The 19,377-nt window shown below is 40.5% G+C and overlaps 3 protein-coding genes across 3 annotated transcripts; all 3 read right to left on the bottom strand.

The window, feature by feature from the left end:
* Positions 1 to 5,324: 5,324 nt before the first annotated feature.
* LOC126661711 (uncharacterized) lies at positions 5,325 to 5,681 on the bottom strand. Its single transcript, XM_050355572.1, has one exon. It carries the CDS (start codon positions 5,679 to 5,681, stop codon positions 5,325 to 5,327), a length of 357 nt encoding a protein of 118 aa, XP_050211529.1.
* Positions 5,682 to 6,200: 519 nt separating this feature from the next.
* LOC126661709 (uncharacterized) lies at positions 6,201 to 7,971 on the bottom strand. The gene is made up of 4 exons (XM_050355571.1): positions 7,795 to 7,971; positions 7,489 to 7,693; positions 6,981 to 7,375; positions 6,201 to 6,722 (listed from the first exon to the last, which is right to left on the bottom strand). Exons 1-4 carry the CDS (start codon positions 7,969 to 7,971, stop codon positions 6,201 to 6,203), a joined length of 1,299 nt encoding a protein of 432 aa, XP_050211528.1.
* Positions 7,972 to 15,212: 7,241 nt separating this feature from the next.
* On the bottom strand, positions 15,213 to 18,681 carry LOC126661708 (uncharacterized). The gene is made up of 4 exons (XM_050355570.1): positions 17,697 to 18,681; positions 16,765 to 17,453; positions 16,314 to 16,710; positions 15,213 to 16,219 (listed from the first exon to the last, which is right to left on the bottom strand). The coding sequence occupies exons 1-4, from the start codon at positions 18,679 to 18,681 to the stop codon at positions 15,213 to 15,215; spliced, it is 3,078 nt and encodes a 1,025-aa protein (XP_050211527.1).
* Between the last annotated feature and the right edge of the window lie 696 nt (positions 18,682 to 19,377).

The following is a 19,377-nucleotide window of genomic DNA, read 5'->3' as shown; positions in this document are numbered from 1 at the left end:
TTTATCTCAAACAATCATTCCGTAAATCCCAAAAATCAAACTATTGACATGCTACAACATGGTCAAATAACTTCAACGTTAAATTGTCAACTAAATGATTCATCTCTTAAAAAAATATCTTTTTGAAATCATCGTTTGTTAACACTAAACCAAACATTATATTTTAAAACATGAGAATTTGTTTTTACTGGCCACTTAACCAAAATCAAACCTTTAAAGAACTAAAAGTCAAACTTCTCTTATTATTTTGTGTCGAAACACTTATCGGATAAAACAATATTCTCAATGTAAATCTTTAAAACAACATGTGGTCAAACAATGTATGACCACCAAAAGACGTTTTAAAGTTTAACCAAAGATCTCTTTAATAGAAAAACAAGGCTAACGCCCAACATACGATCACATTTAAAATCAGCAATCGAGGCCAAAGCCAAGATGTACTTTATTAATAAGGCAAAAAAAATTCAACACATCATGTAAAATAGTCGTAACCATACCATACACTCAAAATTGTATCAAGCATAAACGCCAAAGTTTATCAAACAACATCATACCGAAGTATGAGTTTTAGAAAATTCACCAACCTAAGATTTCCCGAGAAATCGAAAGCAATTATAATCACCCAAGTGAAATAACCTCAATATGATAAAACACAACAAGTAACATCCAAGTGAAATTAATTATCAATCATAACATCAACAACACATAAAGACAAACAGACATCATCTATAGGATGTAGGCTGGGAGTTTGAAAACAAAAGATGACGTTTTAAAAGACAAGGCACGAATCCTAATTTCGCAGTAGTTCCTAAGACACGACATCAACTTTTCATGCCAAAAACACATAACTTAACATGCATAAGGCCTTGATTTGAAACCAAAGCTCTGATACCAAGTTTGTCATGACCCATTTTCAAAGAATCGCGACCGACGTTAGGGTAAGGGTAATGTAGTACCAAAACCCGTAGCAAGCGTTATGGAAAACATACAATCACATAAAGATGCAAGAAACCAATGCTCGGGGGAAACCGAGAGTTCAACCTAGTTCTAGCAGTTCATAATATTCAAGAATATATAGTAAATACTCGTCAAACTACGAGTCTCCAAAATGTTATACATATAAATCAAAGTAAACAGTATAATATGCCAAAGCAATATATCCAGTCAGGCCGATCTGACCAACAACTAGAATAATAATAAGACGTCTAGTTACTACTGTGGTCTAAGAATAAAACAATTTGACATTTTATTAAAATAAACGAAACCTCCGAGGAAAGTAAAGAACGGAAATCAGCTGACTCTCTCAAATCATAACCTTGGAAAAATTGGAAAAACAACGGGCTCAGATATACTGAGATGAGTCCATACTAAGTGGAAAACCTTTAAAATAGCTAAAAAATTATATAGGCATTACGATTAATAGTTGGAACCCTAAACCACAATATTCTAAAATATATACTTTAATCTAAAGGCCTGATCCCGAGAGCTGAGCTACACCGAGTTACCACCTACCATAATTAGTCCATATCTAGAGTCACGAGAGCTGAGCTACACCGAGTTACTCTACTGGATCCCGAGAGCTATGCTCACACCGAGTTACCCCTTTTCACAACATACATTTCCTAGATCATTACCGCTGCGCACGCAGTCCTAATGATGTCCATTAGGTAGCATGTTCCAACTAAAATCCATAATGGAAAACCAATTTGAAATATACATACAATATATATTAATATACTAAAATAACAATTTACTTAATAAAGCGGTAAATATTAAGTACAAACTCACTGCTTGCTAATCCACATGATAACTTGGCAAGCAACTAATCTTGGTTCCTCTCCGAAGCACGAACAGTCGACGAGTCTAGACAATATCAATAATTATTAAAACAGACCCTAACTCAAGAGAGTACTAGACATCATATAGGACTAGCACAAACAACACATCGGAATAAACAATTCAGAGCAACACAAATACCCAATAGGTAAAAACGCTCAATTAATACAAGTATATTGAATTCTTGCTTTAAAATCCATTTCATAAATATTATTTGATAATCTTTATATAATAATTAATTTCTAAATAGTGGATTAGCAGAGTTACCGATAACTACCAAGCTAACCTCACTCGCCGGGTGGCCCAAGTTTAACCCGACTCAAACGTTTATCAAATATAAACGCGAGTTTATATTTATAAAATATTTTTATCAAATAATAAACCATTTTAAAAAACAGAACTCAATAACTTCATTTTTAAGTAACCCGAGTTACAAACCAAAAACTTAATCAAATAAGTTTAAAAAAACGTTCAAGGGATAAATTGTAATTTAACCAATTTACATGCCAAAATGATATTCGAAATCAAATATAATTACCCGAGAAATTATATTAATTTAATTTATAAATAAATATCGTATATAATGTATTAATTATAAATCAAAACAAAATCCAAATTATTATTAAAACAATAGGTAAAGTTTAACTTGAAGGATTTAATTGATTTAAACAAAACAAAGGAGTGATTACATTAGCCAATTAACCATCCTCTTCAATGCAAAATCCAACTAATCCCCGCTCAAGCTTTTAATAAGAAACCATTCAATCTTAACAATCAAACAAAACCAATTCCCTCCAAACCTTACAACATGAAACAATGCAATCTGAAACCATTATTATGAAGATCCTGAGTTAGAAATCTAAACTAATAAACAACCTAGAAGAATAACCAAAAGAAACAGTAGCAACAGTAATGAGGGCACGACATATAGCAACACAAGACGACGATGAACCGTACGAAAATCAACACAGCGGAAAACACAACTCAAACAATTCAGATAACCCAATAACCAAGGATGCTAATTATCATAAAAGTAACAAAATTAATGCCCATGAACTCGGCAGCAACCATATAAGCATTCACAATTACAAGAATTTGAAAGAGGTGAGACGACGGCGAACGAAATGAAATTATCTACATAACGGTTTGCGAAATCAAGGTTGGGAATTGTAAAGAATCGAGTCTACATCGACTGAGACGAAACGATCCTGAATTCGGTTTTGAAAGATTACGAACGGATCAAAATATGGAGATACCTTAAAAGAAAAACTGAGAAATCAAGAGATGAAAACTTACCGATGGACACCAAACTTGATTGATGAATGGCACAAGAAATCTCAGAGATTTAGAGTAGGAAAAAAGGCTAGGGTTTACTTGAAAGTGTGAGGAAGGATTTAGGGTTGAAAAATTTGGTATTTAAAGGAATTAATTAGGTTAGAATTAGAGTTAAAGTAGGAAAGAATCAACGAGCCAATACCATGCTCTGTTACACGGTGCTGGTCTCGAACGAGATCAGCAATATTGCTGAGGTCTTGTTCGATACCTTGCTGGTCTCGAACGAAACCAGCACAAAACTTCGTGGGGTCTCGTTCGAGACCGCATGGTCTCGAACGAGACTTGACGAAGCAATTCAGGTGTCAAGCTGAGACCTGAGTTGAGCCACCTGGTTTATCCGCTTGGACCACAAGCCAAAAGGGAACCCAAACCGAAACTAGATTCAAACCGAACCATGAACCAAACCATAAAACTTTAAAATAACCTCAAAACACAACTGGAAGCTCGTTAGAAAACACCGAAACATATACTGGGTATTACATCTTTATTATTTTTATATCAACAAATCAATCAATAAAAAAACCAAGCCCAATACCTTTTATCCCACAATCTCCGGATTGTCTTTAATTTAGGAGTAGTTTCGATATTAATCGCGCCTGAGTTCCTTAACTCTCATATTAATATTATTTAGATAATGTGGTTAAGTATATTAACCAAGAAGCGGTGTGAATATCTTTATTGGTCTGTTAAAGCATCAAACCTCAAACCGATCCCGATTATAAATTCAAAAATTCGAGTCCGGAATATTTACAGACGAACAATTACTAATTACGTTTACTACTTATTTAGCATGATTGAAGACTAAAATTTGGACATGATAATGAAATTTTGTATTAAACTTTTAAAATTATATTCAATTATTTAGAAGATTATGCATGTATGTTGTAGAGGTAGAGTCCTAATGCAATGTTGACCTCCCGATAATTACTCGTCAAATTAGAATCAAACTCTTGTTAAATCTTATCATTTCTTTTGCTAATTATAACTAATTACATTTATTTTAATGAAGATTATTATTATAATTTTACATGACATGAGTGATATTTATATGAGTTTTTATATATACTAGTTTCGCATTATGTGCTACGCACGTGACTTGTAAACATGACTCGTCAACTTATATATTTATTAAATTAATAATAATTATGGAAATGTTTTTTATTTATAATCTCATCAATATTAAAATTAGTTAGGTTTTTATTATAAATAAATATAATACTTCAAATTTATTATTTTCTGGAATTAATTAACGTTGATAATATTATTTAGGATTAATTTCATAAAAAATCGCGACCATTACATGAAATTTCATTTTAATAATTACTTTTAAAGAATGTCATCTAAAATCACGACCTTTCATTTTATTTCAAATCTATCACATAAGTAAAATTTGGTGTATTTTTTTCTAACGAAAAATTACCAATTCTACATACTCTAACCGAAAGATAATAATATTTGGTGTCAATTTATGATTTGTGTCTTTAATTAATGTGTAAACTTAGTCAAAAAAAATATATGGTTTTATATGGTAATTTTTAAAGATCGTGATTAAAATAAAATTTCGTGTAAAGGTCGTGAGTTTTTATGGAATTAACCCTATTATTTATAATCCACGTTAAATTATTTATACACTACAACATTTTATGTATAATCGATGTTAAATTATTTAGAATTTTATTTGAATTAAAAATATCTTCTTAATTGGATTTAATTTATTATTTTAATAAAATTCATCATGAATAATGATGCGTTGTATTTATAATTGAAAAATAATGAGTGGTTTCCGTAAAATATAGAACAATATTGTAATATGATAGAAATTATATTAAACATTTAATTACTTTTAAAATTAAAGTCTTAATTAGATTAAGATATATATTAAAATTTAATTACTATTATGCGTTTGAGTTTTTATTAATACAAAGTTCAGTTTGAATTTTGAAACAATTTAAATACATGGACTCCAAATTCTATATTAATTTCTGGCAGCTATTCCATCTTTTTATTAGATTTAAAAGGGATTATTTTTCAAATACCTGTTTTTGCCAAAGTATCTACGGCATTTTGTTCCATCTTTTCCTATTTCCCGTCGCTACCTGATTCTCTAATTTTTTTTTTGTCTAAAGATGTTAATTTCATTAAACAAAACGCGACTACAAGAGTCTGGACTCTAGCCACTGCATTTGTGCTAGAGAATTACAATGAAACGAATTATCTCTGAGGGATTGCTTGACTATCGAATCAGTCACCCAATTACTAATACGCCTAATTAAACTAAAAGAACAAACACTAAAAGCTTGACTTAAAAGACAGAAATCATGAAGGACAACATCACAAGCAGCATTTGTAGAGACACCCCTTGACATAGCTTCGATAATTCCCTTCGTATCTCCTTCAAAAATAAATGATGTTAAGTGCATTCCGGTGGCTAAGCAAATTGCTTCCCGAAGTGCCATAACTTCAATTACTTGTTCCGAATGACACAGGCTCCAACCCCAGTGCTTGAACATTGATGAAAAGCGCCATCAAAATTTATTTTAACAACGTTTTCCAGGGCGGAGTCCACTGAGTTGTTAATGGGGCACTCTCAATGCTGCTTGGTTCCTTTTTCAGGGCTTCGTTGCACTCCTTGTACAGTAGATTAGCGGTTTGAATGATGTGCAGTGGATGGTCGGCATCGTCTCTGAATATTATGGCATTCCTGCTAAGCCAGATAGCACACGCTATCCAAGCAATCCGATCAAGGGTGTCCGTTAAATCCGTCCCATTCTCCTTCAATATAATAATTTGTGTCCATAGTTCAGTGAAGGAACTGATGCCATGGCCTGTCATAAGACTATAAAAAAGGGTATCCATCCACACTGCATCCGCAAAAGGACATTAACACAGGAGATGGTCAACAGTCTCTTCTTCACAACATCTCGGGCAAGTGCCAACCGCCACCCGGATCCTCTTACGAATGTTACCGTTTACCGCCATTCCATTATTAAAAAATTTCCATTGAAAACATTTGAGGTTTTGTGTAACCTTCATTTTCCACAAGACTCTCCACTTAACAGCATTTCTTTCCGGATGATGGATATGCTCCTGATGTTGGGGTTTGGGCCGTCGAAAGCTAGATGATATGCTAACTTGACAGAGAACTTATCATTGTTAGTGTAGTTCCATATGATTTTATCCCTTCCTCCCATAAGACTGATAGGGAAGGATAAAATGGCATTTGCATCCGAAGCAGTGAAGATGGATTTGATCAGGATTTCTTTCAAAACCCCAGCATTTCTATCAATAAAGTCTGCAAAAGTTGAGACGGCTTGGGGAATACTCGTTCCCTGATCAATCTTAAAGGGATGGGTGATGGGAATCCACAGGTCATCTCTGACCAAGATATGATCTCCGGACCTCACTTGCCAACAAATCCCTTTAGATAACACAAATTTGCCCCAGAGGATACTTTGCCACGCCGATGACCTATTGGAGCGGTGTTCTGTGTCGAGGAAAGAGTCATGAGGAAAATAGCGACCCTTAAAAACTCTAGATATAAGCGTGTCGGGCTAAGTAGTAAATCTCCACCCTTGCTTTGCCAAAAGAGCAAGATTAAAGTGTTCGAGATCCCGAAAACCCAAACCCCCTTCGATCTTTGGCTTACACATCTTTGCCCACGAGATCCAATGCATTCTCCGTTCGCCACCCTTTTGCGCCCACCAAAAATTTGAGATGGTAGAATTGATTTCTTAATGGAGAGACTTTGGTAGCATGAAACAGGCCATGGAGAAAACCGGGACATCGATAGCTATGTTTTTTATGAGAACCTCACGACCACCATTGGAGAGAAGATTGCCTTGCCACCCGCTGACCTTTTGATGAACTTTCACAATTATTTCCTTAAACGTCTCTGCTTTGGACTTGTTTACTAACGCCGGAAGCCCCAAGTATTTATCCTGACCTCCAGAATTTCTAACTTCCAAAACCAAACCAAGCTGCTGCCTTATAGACACTGGTATATTGCGACCATAAAAAATTGATGATTTATTTCTGTTAATTTGCTGACCGGAGGCGTCACAATACAGGCTTAACAATTCAGAAACTTTCTTCGCTTGACTGCGGTTTGCTTGAAAAAAGAGAAGGGAATCGTCGGTAAATAGTAAGTGAGAAACCTCAGGACTTCGGCGCGCTATTTTAATTCTGTTGATATGGTTTTCCACCTCTACCCGGATTAATATGGAAGATAGGCATTCAGCGCACAACAGAAAAAGGAATGGGGAAAGCGGGTCTCCCTAACGAACCCCCTCGAAGGTTTGATGAAGCCATGTGAGGTACCATTGAGGGCGACGGAGTAGGAAACTGAGGAAATGCAAACCATGATCCAGCGAATCCATTGATGGTCAAAACCCAATTTTCTCATAACCTTTTTAACAAAGTTCCATTCGATTCGTTCATACGCTTTGCTCATATCGAGCATTAAAGCCAGCTCAAACTTGGAATTTTCCCGTCTTGTTTTTAAATAATGCGTCAATTCATGTGCCTACAACCTTTCACAAAAGCGCTTTGATGCTCACTCACAAGAGAAGTCATGTGGGGTTGCAAACGATTTGTTAAAATTCGAACAATGATTTTATAAAACACCGGACACAAGCTTATAGGTCGAAGATCATCCATAGACGTAGGAACGCTGACTTTTGGAATTAGCGTAATGGTCGTATGGTTCAAGCCTCGTGGAAGAAGAGCTCCGTCTAAAAAGGCTTTCACAGTCGTACAAACGTCCACTCGTACTAACGGGACACACCAAATGGTGTTTGTCATTACCCTAAAATTAGACAAAAGTGAAAATGAAGATGGAAAGCTTTCAAATTGAATCCCTAATCCTGCTCCACCGGAACTCCACCGCTACTCCTCGATTATATGTTGATTCTGGTGGTGTAAATAGTGGCGATGGTGGTTGCTGCTCCGATGGCTGTGGTGGTTTTTTCTCCGATGGTGGCCAATTAACAAGAGGCTTTCCTGAAATTCCCGAAGCTTCCCTGAAACGAGAAACTTCCCTGAAATTTCAAGTCTTAGTGGCTTTAAAATCAATCACCACTTCATTCAGCGGAGAAGACGCTACTGTCGCTGTTTATTGTGCGTTGCAGTTTTCAGATGTTCGACGGTTGTTGTTGTGATGTTCGCTCTATACCGAACCTCGATTATTATGCTAACCCGAGTTTTTGATCCAACAGTCTAAAAGGTAATCTATCAATCTGAACATTCAGTTTTAATTTTGGAATACATTCGGTTTAATTTTGATACTAATTGGAACATATATATTATTTTGAAAATTAGCTCTTATGTTTATGATTTGAATTAGTGATCAATTTAGTATAAATGTTTGAATCTGACAAGCTAACGAAGGCTAAATGGTTTTATTTCGGTCTACGGAATGCAAAAATCAAGAAGTAACTAACTAAGAATTTTAATATATCTTATGTGTAGTTGCTTAGGGAGATGATGGCGGTGGAGTTGCAGGAACGGTTGTCGGAGCAGTGGCACATGAGAGTCAACTATGTAATCAGTTTTTATAATCTTTAGGTTTTCTTGTTTTTTAATTTTAGTGTTATTGTTCAATTTTTGGCTGATTTTGCTTTGAATTGAAATTGATATACTTTCGTTTGTCCATCGCGGTATCAGTGACATGAATCTGCTGAGATAATCCGGCTCCAAATGACAAAATCTCCAGTTTGCTGTTTGTGGAGAATCTTCTTGTGAATGATACCAGTAATGCGGATGGTGTGAACTTGTGGTTGTTTTGGCGGACAAGACAGTCATCTACTACTGCTGGTGCTGCTGCATAATTCAAACAACCAAATGTGATGTGAGAATTTTCTTTTGCAATTAAACTGCCAACCCCAAACTCAACAAGAAACTTCAATATGAGGTAATAATTTTCATTGGTTTTTATATATTATAGCATATTGAGAGATTTGTGATGTTCATCTAGTCAGATTGTAAGTTGGGAAGATTTGTAAATTGATGTTTAGTTGCTTGGTGCTTTTCTCATTTCGTGTATTTTGTCCTTGTTGTTGGCACTTATTACGCATGTAGTCTTTGTTTTTGTTGTTCTAAGCTCATGTCGATAGTTCTAATTTGTTGTGTAATGTAATATAATCGTTTGTGCAATTTAGTTGCTGTGTTTAGGTAGATCTATTTGGCTCGAGCTGTGTAATAGGTTTTGATTCGCTGTATAAATGTAATATAATAACATTTGTTGCAATTGGGTCATTGGGTTTAAGGTTGAGCGAATGAATTGCTAGTTAATCAAGTGAGTTCTCAACCTGCTGCCGGAGGGTATCAGAAAGTTAAATGAGCAATAAATGGGGTTCGAAGTTACTACAGCTACTTATTTGCTTGTGGCAGAAATAGATCATATTTGGTTTGATAATCAAGAGTTCGGATATTTATTTTCTTGTAGTTTCTAATTAGATTGTTGATTTAGGTTCATTGAATTTTTCAAGTGTTGAGTTTGATAGTATATTTGATAATTTTAATGAATGAAAGTGATTAATTTTATAACTATTTTGGTGTATTTTTAGTGTTTTTTAAGTGTATTTTGTCTCTGCTGTTCTTCCATTTGCTCAACCTTGGTCTGATCTCAAGAAATCCCCAAATATAAGCAGGACTGGTGAATTATAGTGAGGAATTAATTTATGGAGCTTTCAAACCCAACATAAAAATATTTTTGTTTCTGTTTCTGTTTCAAAAATCATCATATTCCTTGTTCATCGTCATTACACCGTCTAACGCCCAGCCATTGCCGCCATCATCAACATCTAATATGATCTGATCGCTATCACTTTTGCAGGTAATTTGTTTGATGTTCTTTTATTAATTTTTCACGTTTCTCTGCTATCAATTGTTTTTGTCTAGGATTTCCGTCATAATTTTATCTTAGCTATTGTTTGTGCTGCGCTATGTATATATACTGTTGTTAATTTCAAATTCGATCCACCGCTGGAACTGTTCATTTTCGCAAAATCTAATATGAATTTGAGAGGATATATGATTTTATATCAGTTGATTTAATGAGCTCAAGTATTTGATTATCTTGATTGATTTTTATGATCATAGCTTTTAATTGTTTTTCTCTCATAACTTTTAAGAAGTTGTTTAGATGTGAAGAATTCATTATTAATTTTGTCCCAGTTAAGCTAGGTTTTAAAATTCATTATCAAAATGCAAGATCTGAGGATGCTAACATCAAGAGCGAAGCCATGCTTAAAGAAAGTGTCAACCTCCAGATTGCTGACAAGCTAATTGGTGATGATGCTTGCTGTTCGCCTGGAAATATTCCGGACTCGAATTTTTGAATTTATAATCGGGATCGGTTTGAGGTTTGATACTTTAACGAACCTATGCAGATATTCACAGGGCTTGTTTGGTTAAAGACACTTAACCACGTGATTTAAGAAGTAATAATCTGGGAGTTAAGAACTCAGGCGAGATTAATACCGAAAACTACTCCTAAATTAAAACAATCCGGAAATTGCGAGATAAAAAGCACTGGGCTTGGTTTTTGATTGATTGATTTGTTGATACAACAATAATAAAGCTCTGAGCTATTTATAGCTCCTCACAATCGAGACTCCTAATCCAACTAAGACTAAAACTCTAATAGATAATCACTCCTAATGAGCTACAAATTCCTATAAAATAGAAAAAGCAATAATAAACAAGCTTTCCGTTGGGCCTTAATCCCTGATAAGCCCATATGAAGTTCTACCCGGTAATTATTTGGGCCGGTGTAAACAATGCCCCCAACAAGTCTGAAACGTTTATCTTTTGGGCTTGTTCTTCCTTCTCAGCACTTCCAAGCCCACTACTGAGGCCCAATTCATTCGAAAAAATTTAAAGGGGTGCGCATCCATAACCCTTTCGGTACCCCCTTTAAGCCACGTCATCTCCAGTTGTTCTCCACGATGCCACGTTTTGGCCCCACGACCCTTCGGCTTCCTCTGATTTTGTCTTTTAACAAAAATACCATTTCATTTCATCACTTACCTACTCTCTCTGCATTTATCAAGCTTTCTCTCTCCTCAGCAATCCTCAAGTAATTCACCAAGTCTCTTCTGGTAAGTTTTCGCCCTAACCTCTCTTGTCTTTGATTCGCCTCTTCTGATCATTCGCCTAACTGAGATATCCCATTCTGCAGTTATAATGGCTGCTCCTAATGACGCTATCGCCGCTCAAGTGACCGACAAGATGAACGAAATCCAAGCTGCTGCTCCAAATACCGATCTTCAGGTAATAGTGAAAACCAACGACGACAAAGAATGTGTCGGTCCAATACTCGTTTCGCCCAGTCATCTCTGCGAAATTGCTACCCCTTTTCACGAAGAAGTCCTACCACGATTCTCACTCGCCCACCAGTCTTCCATTTGGGTGAACACAATGTTTAGAAACTGGCCGACAGAGCACAAGGGTTATCAAGGATGGGTAAACCGATTAAAACCTCACTTCGGCCAATTGTGGAAAGATGTTGGCATATACGACATGATCGGCCTCTGTAAGGCGAGCAGACCGATAGCGAAGCATTATATCATGGGGGCCTCCCTCTTCTGGTCGTCCGCTGTCAACTGCTTCTGTTTCAAGTTTGGTATGATGACCATCACTCTCCTGGATATGGCTGCAATCTTGAACATCCCTGTAATCGGCGAACGTATCTCGCCCAACCTGGACGCCGAAATCCCTGCTTTTAAACTGACAAAGGCCCAACGAAGTTACGGTCCCTTCGTCAAACTTTTTATGGGCGAAGAACACTACAAACCAGACACCAAAGAGCACATCGCATTCCTGGCCTTCTTTGTGGCGAAGTTCGTCCTCTGTACTTCATCTTTCAGAGTTACAACTGACTGCTTCACACTCGCCACTGCTCTGGCCGAAGGGAGGAAATGCAATTTGGGCGAGTTCATGCTGGCTCACTTGTACAGAAGTCTGAATGAGATCGCTCCTCATGCCGAAAAATGAATTTTCCAATGCCCCAGTGGTCCACTGTGGGTCCTGCAATTATGGCTTGCCCTTTACTTTCCAGAGCTCTTTGAAATCGGCCCTCACATCAAAGCCGATTTGTGCGGTTACCAATTGATCGCTGCTGGTACCCGTCTCCCTCATGTATTGGACGTTCTAGAAGTGTTTACCAACTCTGTTCGTACCTCAGAGCTTTTTTGTCCCATCCTGACCCTGAAGTATCCCCCATCTTGGTTATACCTCGGCTGGGATAGTGACGATACAGAAGAAGCTATGGGCGACCCTAAAAGGAGACTTGGAGGTCAATATTGGGGTAGCTCTTTAAAGAGCAGGAATTTAATCGCCGGTTTGGAATATAACCGCAGTAGTATAGAGGCATACTGCCCTAACTATGTGGCTCGGCAGTTCGGCTATAACCTAGGAATTCCCTGTCCTTTATTGATCTCCGTCAATAATCGCGGGACCTACAGACCTTCATTAGAAAACTATGCCGACTTGCAATTCATAACTCGCCTTAATAGAGCCTATCTTCCCCCCATATCAGAAATTTCTCGCCCTTCCACCTCACCCAAGTGTACCCCTGAATTTGATAGCTGGTGGGCTTCAGTCGTAGAATCGTGTTTCGACCTCTCTCCAAAAGAAATCCTCTCTCTTCATACTTTTTCTTTACCTCCTTTATCAAGAAACCCAACTCATGCCGATCTGTTTCTTTTGCAGGCACCGAAACGTCCCAAATATGAAGGTAACCTATTCCCTCTTTTTGAAATTTCTAGGTCCGAACGTTTTTACAAATTTAAATATGACCCGTTAGATCGGCCAGGCATGAACCTTAGGATGCAACGTCATAGACGAATAGCTAGGACTAAATTCAACGAAAAGATGAAAAAAGTTTGGAAAGATAAGTACGAAAAAACATACTCTTATGAATTCTTCTTAGCCCATATTCGCCCGAAGTTCAAATATAAGAGTCCACCAGTTCCTAAGTGTAACATGTCCACCCCTAATCCAATTAAACTGCCTAAAAAACGAGTAAAAAAGTCTAAGCCGATCGTAAATAACGAAGGGGTCACTTATACTGGCATCAGATGTCCCTCTGATGTCGAGGCGATAAGTGAACTGGTCAAACATGGCTACACTAGAATACCAGGTAACAAAGATATCATTTCGCCTTTGAAACTTTCCTTTATTTCATACTAACTTGCTGTTTTCCAGTTGGCGTGCCGAAATGGGCGAAAGGGGACGTTTACGACACAGATGGCGAAGACCCGCCAGAAGCAAAGAAATCTCGGCGCAAGCGTCCGGCGAGCAAAAAATCGTCCAAGAAGGAGCCTAAGGAGCCAAAGCCAAAGAAAATGAGGGCTGAACTTTCTGGGTCTCGCCTTTTTGATCCCGCTCCTTCTGACCCAGAAATAAATCGCCCTTCCAGGAGCGCTCATTCCTCTTCAAGGGGTGATACCCAGACGGGGGACGATCACACTTGCGACGAAGGCATCTCCTTGACGGGGAACCGCTCTCCTCAAAAAACATCGTCTGAAGTCGCCCCGACGGTGTCGCAAATGCTCAACTTTTCTCCGCTCCCTACTCTGCATTCGCCCCTTGGTTCAGACCTGGTGAACCTCCCGGCTCGTCTTGCTGCTAAAACTAAGGTACCTTATTTTTGCTTATTATCGCCTTAACAATGTCCCTATCAGCTAATTTTTTATTGTGGCCAAACATGGCAGATACCGGATGACGACCCGGCGAAGCATGACGACCTGGCAGCAAAAGCAGCGGCCTTCCTTAACTCTGACAGTGAGGAAGAAGAGATGTCCGCACCAGAGATTGAGCAACAGGCCGAAGTGATCAGCGGTCTTTCTGAGGGATGGGGCGATCACCTAGACGTCGTTGGCTCTTTGAAGTCCCAAGGTGTGGCGATCTTCAAGTCACTTGAAGACTTTGGTCGTCTTAAAAGAGCGGCGACTGCTCTGGCCGATGCCCCTCCAGAGGTTTTGAACGAGAAGGCTCGTAGTGCCATGGTCCAGCTGTCTGCGTCGCTACCCGCATTCCAAAAGATCTATGATGAGGCGACGCAGATCCAGACATATCATGACCAACTGACCCTTCGGGAGGCCGAAGCAAGGGAGAAACTGGAAACGCTCAAGGCTTCCGTGAAAGCATCTGTTTCGACCTTGACTGCTCGCCGGGACCATGCCAAGGAGTTGAGTGACAAAATTTCAGCCTTGAAGCTCGAGCTGGAGACTGAAGAGAAGGGCATAGGCGAACTGGAAGCTGCCATGGACAAGAGCTTGCTCGAGGGGGTCGGTGTGAAGAAGAGCCGGAATGAGCTGAAACAAAGCCTCGCCAAGATGAAGCCGAAGGTGGATGAAGCCCGGAAGTCTTTTAACACAGTTCGTAGTGAGCTTGGCGATATTTTTAGCCATTTTTAGTTTTTTCAAGTTCCGAACAATGTTAATGTCTGTTTGTTTAATTTTGTAATACTTTGAATCACACTATGTTTTGATCGGCCTGGGGCCGTATCTCGTTTGTTTTTCGGTTATTTTTCAATGTTTATTCGGCCAGAGAGCCGAAAATTTCACCATTATTCACACCTTGCATTGCTTTCATGTCTACTTATTTTCATATTATCGGTCCGTAATTAGTCCGACACGAAATAATGTTATTTATTATCAAAAAATGATTACAAAATGTTGAGAAAAACGGAGGACCCGTTGAAAAAACTCAACTAACGCAGAACCGCCGAAACGTAAATGGTATTACCAAATGATCGGCGTTCGCATATATTTGCCGAGCTTTCCATGAATTTTAACAAATTATGGTATTGCTCGGCGAAAGTTTACAACCAACATTATTCCTCGTCGGCTCTCGACAGCCGTTGGTCGTTATAAAAACTGAGCGTCCGAGGTAAAAAAGTATGTTCACCTGTGACAATGATCAGCCGAAGTATCTCGTATAATCGGCTAGCAGCAATATTTAAAAGCGCCGCCGAAGCCACAAACAAAACGAACATTTCTCCTGACTCGGTGTTTGACCTAATTTTGCGGTCGCGTCTATTCGTCGTTGGCCCCAAACAGCCGTCGGTCGATGCCCTCCCAGCAACTAGGAACATACTTTTTTAGGAACTGTCCGCTGATTGCCCTGTCATGCTCCTCTCCGTCAATATTCGCCAGCAAGTAAGCACCGCCTTCTAACTTGTTGACTACAATAAAGGGGCCTTCCCAATTTGGGCTCCATTTGCCAAGCCGATTATTTTTATGACCGATAGGCAAGACTGCCTTCCAGACTATGTCGCCCACTGTAAATACTCTTCGTTTTACACGTTTGTTGTATGCCCTCTCGACTCTTCTTTTCTGGGCTTCAAGGTGATCCAATGCTGCTAATCGTTCCTCGTCCAGGTCTAAAGCGTCTATCACCATTTTATCGAAGTAGTCGTCATTGGACAGTTGGCTCTGGTATCGGCGACGAGTCGACATGACTGTCAACTCCATTGGCAGCGTTGCATCATACCGGTATACCAATCGGAACGGCGAGGTCCCAGTAGCCGACTTCTGACTGGTTCTATTCGCCCAAACGGCTTCCGATAAAAGCACGTGCCATTGTCTTGGATTCTCTTCAATCATCTTTTGGACTATAAGCTTGATGGCCTTGTTGGTGGCTTCGGCCTGTCCGTTAGCTTGAGCGTAGTACGGTGTTGAATGTAACATTTTTATCTTCATTTGGGAAGCCCACCAACTTATATCGCCTCCTGTGAACATAGTCCCTTGATCTGTAGTTATGGACTCGGTCAAGCCGTGTCGGTGGACGATGTATTCCTTGAAGAACTTGATCACCGCTTCTTGTGTCGGCGACTTTAAAGGTTTAGCTTCGACCCACTTGGTGAAGTAGCAAGTGGCGATAATCACAAAAGTATGACCATCAGACGAGCCGGGGTATACTTTCCCTATCAGGTCGACCGCCCATCCTCTGAATGGCCATGGCTTGATGATAGTGCAGGTCTTCGGCCGGGACGTGTTGTATTGGGCCGAATTTCTGACAAGCTTCGCAACCTTTGGCATATCTTATGCAGTCTTGTTCCATTTTCGGCCAATAAAAGCCGTATTTATGGATAAGCCACCTCATTCTGGGGCCCGCCTGGTGGGCGCCCGCTATACCTTCGTGTATCTCGGCCATAGCAAGCATTGCCTCTTTTGGACCGATGCATCTGAAGAGTAGCCCTTCAAAGCCCTTCTTATATAATTCGCCGGCTAAGACCACGTAATTAAGGGCTAAAGTCCTCAGCCTCCTATTCGTGGAGTCTGGTTTTTCGAACCACTTCAGGAGCTCGTCCCTCCAATCTTGGGTGACGTCCAGCTGGTAAACCGAGAATTGTCTTTCGTCGATCGTGATGCCCCCGGTATGGAGATTCGGCGTTTCCCTCTCTATAGCGTCGAACTCTCGGTTTACCTTGTAACCACTACCGTGCTGAGCTAGGTCGTTTGCAACGCCGTTATCGGCCCTCTCTGTGTATTCTATCCTCGTATCTTGAAAGCCTTCGATCAGGTGTTTCGCCTTGTTGCAATACCTTACCAACAGCTCGGACTCGCATTTGAATTCTCATATCACTTGTTTAATGACTAGCAAAGAATCTCCTTTTACACTGATCGCCCTTGCCCCTAGCTCGGCTAAAATCTCAAAACCGAATATGAGGGCCTCATATTCTGCCTGATTGTTGGTGCATTCGAACTGGAGTCTGAATGACAACTGGTAGGATGCCCCCAAGGGCGTGACGATGTGTACCCCCGCGCCTGCCCCCTGGCTTGTCCTGGATCCGTCGAACCACATCTTCCACACGGCGATGTCGAAGAACGTGACTGTTTCTTCCTTGAGGGTAATACCAGGGTGATCGGTCAAGAAGTCTGCCAACACTTGTCCTTTTACTGCTCTTTGGGGAACATACACCAATGTGAATTCGGACATTGCAATCGCCCATTTTCCAATCCGATTCCTTAAGTACGGTTTTGATAAGATATACTTAATGATATCGGTTTGGGACAAAACATACACTACGACCGGCAACATATAGTATCGCAGCTTACAGCACGTGAAGTACAGGCATAGACACATTTTTTCTATGTCGGTATAACGAATTTCCGTGTCCGTCAGTCCTCGGCTCAAATAGTAAACTGCTCTCTCGATCCCATCGTCCTCTTGGGCGAGCATACATCCTAGGGATTCGTGTGCAGCCGATAGGTATAGCAATAAAGGCTGATTCGGCTTTGGAGGAGTCATAACCGGAGGTTTTGCCAAGTAACCTTTCAAATCGTCGAACACCCTCTATTGCTCGTCCGTCCATACCCACTCATCGGTCTCTTTTCCTCTCAGCAAAACACTCCAGCTGCGCAGCCGGCCCGCTGTGTTCGCTATGAATCTTCTTAAAAAATTGATTTGACCGATGAGCCTCTGGAGCTGCTTCTTGGTTTTGGGTGGTTCAGCATTGATAATCGCCTTGGCTTTGTTCTTGTCTATTTCTACTCCCCGCTGGTGAACCAAGAAACCCAAGAAGTTTCCAGCCGAAACGCCGAATGCGCATTTCAAAGGATTCATCTTTAACCCGTTGCGTCGTATACGCTCGAAACCTTTCCGGAGGTCGGCCAGATGAATTTCGCCGGTATTTGACTTGATTACGACGTCGTCGATGTAGACTTCAAGGCAATCAAGGCCTCTGAACATCTTGTTCATCGCCCTCTGATATGTTGCCCCCGCGTTTTTCAAGCCGAAGGGCATCACGACCCATTCGTACGCTCCGATCGGCCCGGGGCACCTAAAAGCCGTTTTGGAGATGTCTTCCTTGCTGATTGGAACTTGGTTGTACCCAGAGTGCGCATCTAGGAAACTGAGTATCGTGTGTCCAGCTGCCCTGTCGATCAGCATATCGGCCACAGGCATCGGGTATTCGTCCTTGGGTGTGGCCAGGTTGAGGTTCCGAAAATCAACGCATACTCGTAGCTTCCCGTTTTTCTTCATCACTGGTACGATGTTAGAGAGCCATCCGGTGTATTGGGCTTCCCGAATAAACTTGGCATCTTCCAGCCGCTTAATCTCATCCTGGATGAGAGTATCCACTTCCCTGGACATTCGCCGGGGAGGTTGCCGAAATGGCCGAAACCCACTCTTTAATGGGAGCTTATGCTCGGCGATATCAGGATCAAGGCCCGGCATTTCATCATACGACCAGGCAAAACAGTCGCGGAACTCAATGAGTAGAGCGACCAGTTGCTCTCTGAATCCTTCGTCCAATCCTGCGTTGATGTATATGGGCTTAGGTGATTCATCTGTCCCCAGATTGATTTCGAGGAGGTCATCCTGTACCTGGGCGGGATCGTCTTCTAACTTCCCGGTTGCCAATCGTATGTCCCCGATCCGCAACGATCCTGTTGGGTCTTGATCTTGGTCCTCATAGATGCATTCGGCCGATGTAATATCATATAGCGAGGTTAGCTGTCTAATTTTCTCCCTCAATTCTTTATGTCGTGCTATCATTTTGAATCTCTGAGGATGGTGGATCGGCCTTTGCCCCCGAGGGTCACTGATACCGGCCGATCCGAGTTAACAAGCAAGCGAGGGACGACCGTCTCTCCTTTCGAGCTAAGGGATTGTATGTTGCGCACCTCTTCATCATATAAACGTGCCTCGAGCACGTTATGGTCTTCGCCGAAGGGGTTGAGGTCACCCTGCACAACTTCGGCCTCTCCATCATCTCGCCATATAAAGAGCATTTGATGCATAGTCGACGGTATGCACATGTTGGAGTGTATCCAATCGCGGCCGAGCAAAATGTTGTAGTTGCTCCGGGCGTTGACTACGAAAAACCCTTCTTCGGTTTCCACTCGCCCTACCTTGATTCTGAGGGTAATATACCCCTCGGCCGGCGTTTCGCCCCCTGCGAAGTCGGTCATGTAAACATCGGTCGGGTCCAGCTGATCTCGCGTTACGCCCAGTTTTTTGAGCATCTTCGTCGGTAGTATGTTGACGTCAGCCCCGTTATCGATGAGGACTCTGTTAACCGACACCCCATTCAAATCGGCCTTGATATACAGTGGCCGAATGTGCCTAGTCATCCTCGTTGGAGGTTTGCTAAGAGATACTACCGCGGTACTATCGGCGCTATCTCCTTCCGGTACGATTACATCGCCTTCCAACGTTGCCTTCTGCCCCGGTTTACTTCTGTATGAGTTG

This window comes from Mercurialis annua, linkage group LG8 (genome assembly GCF_937616625.2).
Source record: "Mercurialis annua linkage group LG8, ddMerAnnu1.2, whole genome shotgun sequence".
In the NCBI taxonomy this organism is placed as follows: domain Eukaryota; kingdom Viridiplantae; phylum Streptophyta; class Magnoliopsida; order Malpighiales; family Euphorbiaceae; genus Mercurialis; species Mercurialis annua.
This window is presented reverse-complemented; position numbering and strand designations above follow the sequence as displayed.